Consider the following 11,571-nt stretch of genomic DNA (forward strand, 5'->3'; position numbering starts at 1 on the left):
TGCGGATGGCCTTATTACCACCAACCTAGATCTCGCACAATTCGGTCGACATCGAAAGGGATGAGGTGGTTGCCTGAAGAGAGGGAAGATATAAAGATCGAAGGTAAAATATTAGACATGTATCAACACAACCATCTCATCGTCTCTCAATAAACAACTTCATAGTGTACATCCATAACCCTGCAGTCATGGAAGCAGCAGCACAGAACATCCGCGAACTGTACGCAAAGAGCAATGCTCGTGAACGACAACAAATCCAAGAACAGGTTCGAGACCTGCAAAAGGATCTTTATAGCGACTGGGAGATGATGTTCAGCCTAGCGATGGCAGTGAGTCTTCCACACGCCTTGGATACCTTTCACTAACGTCATCAGCCTCTTCAATGGGCTCTTGTTGATGTTGGAATCGATCTCAACATCTTTACCACGCTCTCCTCATCCGCGACGCCGATGACGCACGGGGACTTCCAGGAAAAGACAGGCGCAGCACCGAACCTACTTGCCCACTTGCTCCGCTCTATGGCATCATTTGGACTTATCAAAGAAGTTGAGAAAGACGTTTTCGCAGCAAGCCGAACGACACGCGTCTTCGCAGATCCGCATGTCAACGGCGCCGCACCACATCTATCGAAGCTCCACCTGCCGGTTGTAAACGCGCTTCCTGGCTACCTAAAAGGGCACGACTACCAAGACATCACCAACCCCAAGGATCTGCCATTTCATATGGCAATGAATACGGAACTGACGCCATTCGAGTGGATGAAGCAGGATGGTGAGCAGATGAAAGCACTCGGCCACATCATGGTGCTCGACTCTGTCGATAGTTGGGTCTCTTCATACCCTGCTCAGCAAGTTGTTGGCGACTTTGAGCCTGCAGACGAATCTGCGCTTCTGGTTGACGTTGGCGGCGGTTTCGGTCAACATTCTGTGGCATTCAAAAAGAAGTTTCCTGAGCTCCCCGGTCGTATCGTCGTACAAGATGTCCCTTCGACTCTTGCACATGCGCCCAAAGTGGATGGTATCGAGTTCCAAACCCATGACTTCTTCACGCAGCAACCGATTCGTGGTGCTAAGTTCTACTACTTGCGCCATATCATGCATGATTGGGCGGATGAAGACTGTGTGCGCATCCTCTCAAGCATCATCCCGGCAATGGGCCCAGAATCGCGCATCCTGATCGATGAGGTGGTGTTACCAGAAACAAAGGTACCTTGGCAGGTTGCTATGATGGATCTTGCGATGATGGCAGCGCTCGGCGGCATTGAAAGGAGTAGGAAGGATTGGGCGAAGTTGTTTGAAAGCGCAGGACTGAAGATGGTGGACGTGCATTGCTATGACGATGTGAGGTTCCATTCCGTCATTGCGGCTGTACCGAAGTGAGGTGCAGGTCTGTAGGTAGCTAGTGGATAGTCCATAGTCAGTCGATGTATGAATTGAAAAAGGCGATGCTGAGTATTTTATCGGACTGATGTAATAACCAGTGGATGAGTCAGTCATCATCCCCCAAGCCCGCGGGCTTTCGTCGCGCCTTACAACTTCAATCACCAGCAGCCACAACCGTCTCCACGTCTCCACCTACGCCCTTACGCCTTGTGCCGGCAAGCTTCATATAGCCCTTATCGTTTTTAACATGGCGATCTCGGAGTATCAGCACGCGCAGCCAGGGGTACATCGGAGTGTTCAGAAAGCTCCGAACGTACTAGAAGGCGGGGCAGGTCCCGACAACGCCGGTTCACTCGCCGATAGGGCGCGCTTCAGAGGCCTTGACGCTTGATACGCCTTATGCATCTTTTTGCTGTCATAGATGCACATTTTGCGCCAAGCTATGCTACCAATGAGGTATGACTGTCCGGATGCTGCTCTATAAGGAGCAGCGGATTTCGTGGTCCACGACCACACAACTTCCTGACGGATAAGAAAACTTTTGGTCCACGCTACGAGCGCTTGACGCAATTCTGCTGTATTTTCCTATCCAATCCGATAAAGAGGAAGACGAGGGCCTTGTTCGAAGATGGATCCAATCGCCAACCCGACTGTCCAGGTGCAGGACGGAATGACTACGAGCGACGGGAGACCTTATGCCGAACCGGATGAGATTTGGGATGGGCTGAGGAGGACAGTATCGAAGATGACAGGACGATCGAAAACGGGGAGCGAAGCGAAGCAGTCTATTCATCAAGAGATGGAAATCCGATCGCACGGGCGTACACGGTCGCATAGGACGCAACCCATCGACGAGCTAGACGAAGAGCCCGGAATACCTATCGTAGACGCAGAGGATGACTTTCCTGAGGGTGGACTGCGTGCATGGCTCGTTGTCGCATCAGCGTGTTTGATGCTGTTCCCTTCCTTTGGCTTCATGGTTTCCATCGGCACACTTCAGGACTACTGGGGCCAGCATCAGCTCTCGTACATGTCGGCGCGTGATATTGGATGGATCCCTTCGGTGTTCGTTTACTTGTCCCTTGCGTTGGGCATCTGGGTGGGACCACTCTTCGACCGTTATGGGCCACGATGGATCGCTCTGACCGGAAGTGTCATGTTCCTACTGATGATCTTCCTACTTGCTGAGTGCGACAAGTTTTGGCAGATGATCCTTTGCTGCGGTGTACTGGGAGGATTCTCCGGCGCCATGCTGACCACTACGAGTCTTGCGGTAGTTGCGCATTGGTTCAAAGCGAGACGAGGTCTCACCCAAGGCATCGCAATGATGGGCAGCTCCGCTGGTGGTTTGGCAATCCCTTTAATCCTACGCACTACCCTTCCAAAGTATGGCTACGCATGGTCGCTCCGGATACTGGGTTTTGTATTCCTCTTTTGCTTCATCGTCGCCAACATCCTGATGAAAGCTCGCATTCCACCATCCGCTGCTGCAAAGAAGAAGGCAATAATCTCACTCTCGATCTACGGTGATCTAAGGTTGAGCCTGTTCACATTGAGTGTTTTCGGTTTTGAGGTCGTTCTCTTTGGTGGGCTGGGCATTATGCCTACATATGCATCGATAAGCACCGACTTTCCGCCGGATACTGGATTCTATCTCATCGCCGTACTCAATGGAGTATCTTGCCTCGGACGACTATTTCCAGGCTATGTCGCAGACAAGATTGGTCGATTCAATACCCTGTTCGTCATGATTCTTTTCACTTTGCTCTGGATGTTGGTCCTGTGGTTGCCGTTTGGTACAACATCGCTTCCAGCACTGTACGCTTTCGCAGCGCTCTTTGGATTTGGTACGGGTTCGTGGATGGCTCTTACGCCTGCATGTGTGGGACAGCTATGCAGAGCAGAAGAGTTTGGCCGATACTATGGAAGCATGTACTTCATCGCTTCTCTTGCGACGCTGGTCTGCATCCCAATCAGTGGAGAGCTCGTTGAGACTGTCGGGCCTCAACCTATGGTAGCTTTCTTCTGTGCAATCCTCGGGTTGTCGTTGATTAGCTTCTTGTTCAGTCGCTGGGCGTGTTTAGGAAGACGTTGGACGTTGAAAGTCAAAGTATAAGCGATCCGATAGATACCTCCGTAATGCTAGAGAACAAGCATCAGAAAGTACTCACACGTCTCCACAATTCTGTTGTTGAGCGGATGGAACTAGCGTGATACGGACCAGCAGCCGGTAGCGTGTTCATCTAAAGAAAACTTCGCGGCGCTAAAATCGGCCCATTCCGGAATTTCACGATTTACAGGAAACTAGCTCGTCTAACAAATCATATAGCGATGCTCTATGTCTATCGATAAAATGTCTGAAACCAAGCATGGCTGCTGCTGTTGATCGATGCATAGTTACCTGGCCATTTAGATACTCCAGGAAACCCCCAAAGTTGCAAGATATGTTCTATGATGTTCGTACGATACTCAGCGACTCCATGCAGCGCCACCACAGGGTGGTCCAGGCTTACAGTAGATTTACATGACGTGCTTTGATGGCGCGAAAGAGAATTTCCTGATCGACAAGGGATAAGAGCATACGAGTACGTATCATCTAGGAAGCTTTATAATGTAGCCACAGAGTAGTAACCCGCGGACCCTATTGCCTGTGCGTCTCCAAACCCTTTCCCCGCAAACATGTTGGACCACATCCGAGATATCGAGAGTTCGCCCCATATCGACTACCATCATTCCGACGATGGTAAGCCAATCATCGAGCCACAACTGAACGTCGGTGGTCATGGCGCTACCCAGCGTCGTCTCAAGGACTATCATGTCACCATGATTGGTTTTTGTTCTGGAATAGGGACAGGACTTTTCATTGGAACCGGCTCTGCATATGCAGATGCTGGACCTGCAGGGTTGTTGCTTGCCTACATCGTTGTCGGAAGTGTCTTATGGTGTGTCATGCAAAGTGTTGCAGAACTGGCTACGGTGGTCGGTATCCTATGGCGATTTATCTCAAGATCGTGCTCACCATCATTTAGATTCCTACTGCTGGCTCATTCCCACATTTCGCGAGCCGCTTCATTGACCCGGCTGTCGGATTCTCCTTGGCTATAAGCTATGGTTATTGCTACACTATATCCATCGCCGCCGAATGCTCGGCATCCGCAATCCTGGTCGGCTACTGGACTGACATGTCACCTGCTATTGTCATTACCATCAGTCTTGTCCTCATTCTCGCAATCAACCTGCTTAGCGTGCGTTGGTTTGGTGAATCGGAAGTCGCTGCAGGTACGATCAAGATCGCGTGCTTCCTGGGTCTGATCCTGGTTTCTATTGTCATAACGTCCGGAGGCGCACCAAACGGCGAGACCATTGGATTCCGCTACTGGAACAACCCCGGAGCCTGGGTAGATTACAATGGCATCACTGGACCAACGGGTCACTTTCTGGGATTCTTGGCATCGTTCGTCAACGCGGCGTTCTCCTTCATCGGCGTCGAGGTGGTGGTTATTACAGCTGCCGAGAGCATCAACCCTCACGTTGCCATCCCAAAGTCGGCCAAACGGGTTACATTCCGAATCGCACTGTTCTATGTTCTGGGTGCTCTTCTTATTGGAATCATTGTCGACCCTAGGAATCCCGGTCTCGTGTCAGACAGTGGAAATGCCAACTCTTCACCTTGGGTCATCGCCATCAAGCAGGCAGGCATCAGCACCCTCCCTTCGATTGTGAACGCCTGCATTCTCATATCTGCCTGGTCGGCAGGTAACTCTTACTGTTGGGTCGGATCCCGTATCATCGTCGCGATGACCACGGACCGCCAGCTCCCACAATTCTTCGGCCGTACCTGGAGTAACGGCGTACCGTACTGGGCGGTCCTCGCTTCTTGGGCTTTTGGACCTCTCGCATATCTCAGTCTGGGTTCTGGTGGTGCTGCACAAGCGTTCGGCTGGCTAGTCAGTCTTAGCACTGTTGCGGGATTGATTGCCTGGGCGACATTGTGTTTCTGCTTCATCCGCTTCTATGCTGCCATGAAAGCGCAGGGACACAGTCGAGACAGCTTGCCTTGGAAGAGCCCGTTCCAGCCTTTTACCGCATGGTATGGGTTCATTGGGTCCACTATCATTACTTTGATTACAGGATTCCCTGTGTTTTTGAAGGGAAACTGGAATACGGGTGATTTCATCGCCTCGTACATTGGCATACCACTTTTTATAGTGCCAATCATTGTCTGGAAGCTGTGGCATAAGACACAAGTGAGTACATACCTCTTCGTGAAAGTCAAACTTGCTAACACGATCTAGTTTGCGCGTGCCAAAACCATCGATCTACACTCCGGACGTCTTCGGTGATAGTAGACCGTATAATTTCAAGTGGTTCAAGGCCATGTGTTTGTATTTAGCAGCGAGCAATAGCATGTCTTCGCGGTGATCATTGGTCCACAGCGGAGGGGAAATCTGTGTGATTCAATTCCTTCAAATGATATTGCAGAGCAACATTTGATCTGTGGTACAACTGCTTGGCAGCCTGACGCTTTGTTATGCTTTGATGCATAGTTGGATCTTGCCCGTGAAATGTGAGCAGTACAGTACTGCGATAGACTCAGCTGGGCTTTTTAAAAAGAAGACCACATGGCTATGTACTTGAATCGACGCTAGCAGTATGTGCTCAAATCGTTACTACCTTTACTCTGTTGGGGCGCGCCTCAATCCCAAGACGGCTAAAACTGAGGATTGCGAGACTCGAGTCCCACGCGGGTCCGGTGTGAACCAGTCTTGGTCGACACCTGTTAGCGTCTCCTGCGAATCTCTTGTTTTGAACAGTTTACGCCGAGCCTTGAATTCTTCTACCGTAATACTTTCGTAAAGACCGCCCATTTCAATGTCCACGACAAACATATCTTGTAGAAAGATCTTCCTAGGCGTGATAGTCACTTTCAGATCCAAGTCTGACGAGGTGACATTGTCGGTCGCGTACCACGCATTGGTTTGTCGAGTGAAACTCGATTCCATTGCCTTATGGTAGTCCACTGGTCCATATTTGTCGGTGCTGTACCACGCGTGAGGCTTCGCTTCGCTGTCATGCTCATCTTGTGTACACCCAAACGTCAGAGAAACGACGCAACCGGCCTTTCGCAACTTTTTATTTACAAGCGAGGGGAATGTCAGCTGTAGGCTCGCCTTCCATGAGCTAGCCACTGAGTCGTCTCGTTTGCCCTGTAGAATCCCGTCCTTGTCGTTCCAAGCTTCCTTTGGAAAACATTGACTTATGTACGAGTCTGCAGGAAGCTTCCGAATGAGAAAACCGAACCGCCGCCGGACACTATCCGAAATGGCCGCAGTGCTACTGTTTCTCATGTAGATCTCTTTGGTAGACATGGTAGGAGGTAACGACGCTTCTGAAATCAGGGAAATGCGAGTATCCGTGTCTCGGAGATAGACATTCGCAGACAGACATCGCAATGGAATGATCACAATGCGATCGAAGTCATGCATGAGGTGGCATCGGAGGACCGCCCAGACTATGTCGACACCAGCCAGTATCATGACTGGTGAGCGCAGAGGCCGCATGGTCAAGCGATCATCATCGTTGAGTTGCTGGGTTTCGAACAGTGGTAGCCATATGCGGAGCCCACGATGAGTCATGGCATAAGGAGGGACTGGGACGTCGGACGCGAAGGGTACTAATTGGCTGGCTTCACTGAAGTCATCCGGGTCGTTCGCGAGCACGTCTAAAGATGTACTGGAGTGCGCACTTTCCCACGCAAAGAGCGTTTCGTCCTCCGATGACTTCATGATCTCTTCCTGCAATCTTCTAAACGCCTTCACTTTCCCCTCGCCATAGAGTAATGGCATGTTAACATCGAACAATCCCAGGAGGGAATAGGCGATGTCTTCAGATCTTCTCGCCTGTCTGCCTGCGGCCCATGACATCCTCATACTAATGCTTGCGCTCTGTAGGCTTTGCCCCTCTAGGTACCGAGTGGGAACGCCCGTGATCTCCGAGATCGATTCAGCCAGACTAATCTTGTCTCCAAATAGTAGCCATTCATTGGAATAGAATTTCATGCCATCCTGACGACCGGGATAGAATTTCATACCATCCTGACGACCGGGGTGGAGACTTCGTGGAGCGAGTAGCTCTTGGAGCGTCCATGCTCGTTTGAACCATCTACTACCGGCGAAATTAACCGGCAGTTCTTTGTCGGCCCCAATTCCGATTAAGTCTGGAAGCGTTATTTTGGTGAAATATGTGTCGGCGAGATAGGCATAGCATTGCTTAGAGTTCCTGTACCATGAAAACATGCTGTTGATAGCCTCCGAAAGCTCAGCACTGCTGCTTTTGTCTATGCAACATGTGTCAATCCACGCATATTCAAATCCATCTTCGATAGCAAGTTCGCAAGTCTTTTGAAGTTTCGCAAAACCCTTCTTCTTCCTAGCCTCTTCTAGATCATCTAGATCCGAGAACACGACTTCTTCATCCTCCCAGCAGTGAGAAAGGATGGCATATGGCGGAATGTTGTTGAAGAATGTCTTCAATCTAAAAGTACGTGCGTCTAGGAGCCGCATGTTGAAACTAGGATGTACGACTGCATTCTGCAACTAAGCGCAATCGTGTGCTTCGATCGTTGGAAGTTGGCCGTGGAATACCCAGGCAGTAGGCTGAAGTAAGGTCGCTGAGTCTTCTTTGTTGTAAGGCGATGAAACATCCTTTTCATCGTGCATCCAGATCGACATAATACAGAAGCTGAATCTTATAAGGTGATGAAGATAGGGAGCATGATAAACGTTGCTGCGAAGAAGGTGGGGAGAGCTCTCAGGACACATGGTCCCTGCCCCGCCAAGGCTCTCGCTTCAAAACGCGCAAGATCCTTCCTTCTAGCTTGCAGCTCTCTCAATCTCTTCCTCCTCGATCACAACAGCCCAATCATGGCATGAGCCAAGAAGGCTATATATACGCAATGTTTCCTGCGCGATGAATATATCACGAATGACACACGCGCATCCACCATCTCAACACTAACCGCAGAAAGCTCTACGGCACTGCAATAACTCACGTAAGTCGCAATTCTTCTTCTTCCAGCAATTTCCCATCTCAATATGATGATTACAATACAAATCACAAGTTTCAAGACGGATCGGAGAAGGTTTCACGGCCTTCCTTGAATGAGTATTTCCTGTCTGAGTAGAGATAACCCACGCCTGTTACGTTACCACATAAACTACAGTGCAACATCGCTGACAAGTTTCATCAGGCACACCACAATCACAAACACCCAACAAGGATAGTCTGTAGAAATTCATAGCCATGCCATTCAATGGAACCCTGTTTCTTTCTTGTAAAGCCACATACTTTGGCCACGTACCATTTCCGTGACCATGCGCAAAGAACCAAGAAATCACAAAGAGAAAGCTGACAGGTACTGTTGATTTTGATTTTGATTTTCATCTTACTGGTACTATTACACAAAAAATAGACTAAAGGAAAAGCAAGATTGCTACCGTAGTAAAGGAGAACGATACCAAGATTCAATCCCTTTTAGCGCCGAATCCAGATTCCTTTCCACCCAATATCCGTTCATGCCATCATTGTTGTCCTTGCTCTGCCCGTTCCAACTCATCCGAGTTTTGCGCCGCGTTCGATACCGTGCCCATTGCCATTTTACTAGGGAGGGAATTCTAATCCTCAGCCATATTTACCGACGCCTTGTTGGTCCTGCCGCTGCGACGGGGCGTACCATCGGCGGTAGCAGCCTTCTTGGGTGCCTTCTTCTTTGCAGGCTCCTTCTTCTCCTTCTTGGGACGGCCGCCCTTCTTGGGAGTGGGCTTTGTCTCGGCTTCATCCTTGTCCTCGTCCTTGTTCTCATCTTCGGCCTCGGCCTCATCAGTCTTGGCCTTCTTCTCTGCGGGCTTCTCGTCGGCATCTGCGCCGTTGGTCTTATCCGCCGACTCCTCAGCCTTGCGCTTGTCGCCGGCTTGAGGTTCGTCGTCCTTCTCGTCGGCTGCAGGCTTCTCGTCGGACTTGTCTTCTGTCGCGTCGTCCTTGGCCTCTTCTTTTGACTCCTCCTTGGACTCTTCGGCCTTGGAGTCGCCGTTGGTTTGCGCCTCTTCCTTCTTCTCCTCACTGTCTGGCGCGTCCTTCATCTCCTCGTCTTTCTTCTCGGCTTCAGCGGGCTTGTCGTCATCCTTCTTCTCCGACTCTGCTGACTTGTCCTCTGTCTTTTCTGACTCAGCTTCCTTGTCGCCTTCCTTGGAGTCGCCGTTAGCTTGTTCTCCGTTGGCACCGTCGGTCTTCTCGTCGATCTGGAGTTCGGAAGCGCGCTTCACGACGTCGTTGCCAGAGCGCTCGACGTGAACAGCGGGGTTGTCAGGTGAGGCGTTCTTCTTGATGGTGTTGCCTTTCTTTGATTCGATAGCAATCTCGCCTTGGTCCTTGACCTCAGCAACTTCACCACCGGGCTGTCCTGAGCCCCAGTTCCATGAGACTGATGAATTGCACGTCAGTAATGATTTCACAGATGATTCTTGGGGTTGTATTAGATGCGATCGAGAGCATAGCAACGCGCGAGGACTGACAATCGTTGCGCTTGCTGGCGCGCAATGCGCCTGACAGGAGGATGCTAGGCGCAGCCACTATGCCCTCGAGGAAGTGTCGGATCGGAGAGGTGAGAAAAACGTACCCTTGTCTCCTTGTTGGATCTCAGTGTCAGTCATTGTGTGTGATACAGCTCAGTAGGCGCTGACGGTATGAGATGACGTTATGCTTCGCAAACCTGCGTGAGATGTCGCGAAAGCGGGGCAGGGAAGCAATTGATGCGCGTAAAGCTAAAAAGGATACTTCGATGCGTAGAGATGATGCGCAAGCAGTGTGAAGAGACGCGACGGGTTGTGTGGAAGAAAAGAGAAGAATGGAAGCCGGGAACCTGAGTGCTGGGAAAGTGAGCTCGAAGATCGGAAGCTGCAGTCCTGAGGTTTGATTGGCCGCCCTGACCCACAAAAGTACCTTCCCCATAGAAGGTGGCTGGCAGATCGAGCCACGGCGTCATCTCCCGGCCTGTGCGTCGTTCGGCTGCATTCTGGAAATACATCCTTGTTGATCGCTTCCTTCAGGGCAGATTGCAATACGAAATCTCACGATACATAGAAGAAACTTGTCAGAGATAGTATTGGTTCTTGCTTGTAGCTGAATGCTTTGGATATCGTATACTTACGTCTAAATCTCGCCTCCTATCACTTCCTGCAGCCTGTGGCTGTGTTCGTAGTCGAACGCCGTAACCAAAGCTACCAGATGGCTTGCTGCTGCCAGAACAACCAATACATGGAAGATCTGATGACTTGAGCCCCAGATGTCGTATTTCCCGGGACTCCACTTCTCAGGTACCCTCGCAGCATAGATAGCGGCGCCAGCAATGTACAGCGCGCCCTGCAAAAGAACCCAATCCAGCCCAACGCTCTTTCGCAGATGTTCGATCCCATACAGTCGAACGCCGTGAAGCACAGGAAACACAGCGGAAAGACCCATGAGCACAAACATGAGCGCTCGAAATGGCCTCAGTGCCGGAGTGCGGAACTTGGGGTGTGTCGCTACAACAGAAGTGCCAGCTGCCAGCGTCGTGATCATGGTCCAGTACGTTCTTCGTAACTCTGGTTCGTTGCCAAACGCGTAGTATATAACTGGTATGAAACTGCCCCAGATCAAGAACACAATGCCCAGGTAGTCGAGCTTGTTGCCGAATACAGCGACTTCATGGGAGTGGTTTTGTATCGTATGATATGTCCCGCTCATACCCAGACATGCTATAGCTCCAGCAAAATAGCAGCCAAACGCCCACACGTCCTCTTGCGTAGCCGTCTCATAGCGAGGCGCGAGTGTGCTGTATAGAGCTATTGAGGATACGGCAGCCATCAAAGCACCGACGAGATGTGTGTAGATGTTGACGGTTTCGTTGTGCAAATATCCCAGGCTCTTCCAGGACTTGATGTAGGAATTAGATTGAGCGCGGTATCCTGACTGGATGTAGTGATTGTCCTGCTGCCACGGGGAGAGTTCGTCCCATAGTAATATCAACTTTTCTTCGACCTTTTGTTCTAGCTCTTTTCCGGTTTCTGCGGCCTTCGAGGTCGCTTTCTTGGTGGCTTCCATATCGGGAAAAATTCAGGAGAAGATGGATAAGCAGAACGCGAGGGAAAGATTT

General features: G+C 50.5%; 5 protein-coding genes across 5 annotated transcripts; 2 read left to right on the forward strand and 3 right to left on the reverse strand.

Moving 5' to 3' along the window:
- Positions 1–188: 188 nt before the first annotated feature.
- Positions 189–1,379, forward strand: J4E82_008736 (uncharacterized protein; the record flags this gene model as incomplete). The annotated part of the gene is made up of 2 exons (XM_051734967.1): positions 189–329; positions 375–1,379. 2 exons carry the CDS (start codon positions 189–191, stop codon positions 1,377–1,379), a joined length of 1,146 nt encoding a protein of 381 aa, XP_051585243.1.
- A 631-nt stretch (positions 1,380–2,010) lies between these two features.
- J4E82_008737 (uncharacterized protein) lies at positions 2,011–5,725 on the forward strand (the record flags this gene model as incomplete). The annotated part of the gene is made up of 4 exons (XM_051734968.1): positions 2,011–3,229; positions 4,285–4,361; positions 4,412–5,629; positions 5,678–5,725. 4 exons carry the CDS (start codon positions 2,011–2,013, stop codon positions 5,723–5,725), a joined length of 2,562 nt encoding a protein of 853 aa, XP_051585244.1.
- A 333-nt stretch (positions 5,726–6,058) lies between these two features.
- On the reverse strand, positions 6,059–7,945 carry J4E82_008738 (uncharacterized protein; the record flags this gene model as incomplete). Its single annotated transcript, XM_051734969.1, has 1 exon — positions 6,059–7,945. One exon carries the CDS (start codon positions 7,943–7,945, stop codon positions 6,059–6,061), a length of 1,887 nt encoding a protein of 628 aa, XP_051585245.1.
- A 1,110-nt stretch (positions 7,946–9,055) lies between these two features.
- On the reverse strand, positions 9,056–10,090 carry J4E82_008739 (uncharacterized protein; the record flags this gene model as incomplete). Its single annotated transcript, XM_051734970.1, has 2 exons — positions 9,056–9,861; positions 10,057–10,090. 2 exons carry the CDS (start codon positions 10,088–10,090, stop codon positions 9,056–9,058), a joined length of 840 nt encoding a protein of 279 aa, XP_051585246.1.
- Positions 10,091–10,589: 499 nt separating this feature from the next.
- J4E82_008740 (uncharacterized protein) lies at positions 10,590–11,519 on the reverse strand (the record flags this gene model as incomplete). Its single annotated transcript, XM_051734971.1, has 1 exon — positions 10,590–11,519. One exon carries the CDS (start codon positions 11,517–11,519, stop codon positions 10,590–10,592), a length of 930 nt encoding a protein of 309 aa, XP_051585247.1.
- Between the last annotated feature and the right edge of the window lie 52 nt (positions 11,520–11,571).

Source organism: Alternaria postmessia (genome assembly GCF_024291825.1).
Source record: "Alternaria postmessia strain BMP 2775 chromosome Unknown scaffold_74, whole genome shotgun sequence".
NCBI lineage: Eukaryota > Fungi > Ascomycota > Dothideomycetes > Pleosporales > Pleosporaceae > Alternaria > Alternaria postmessia.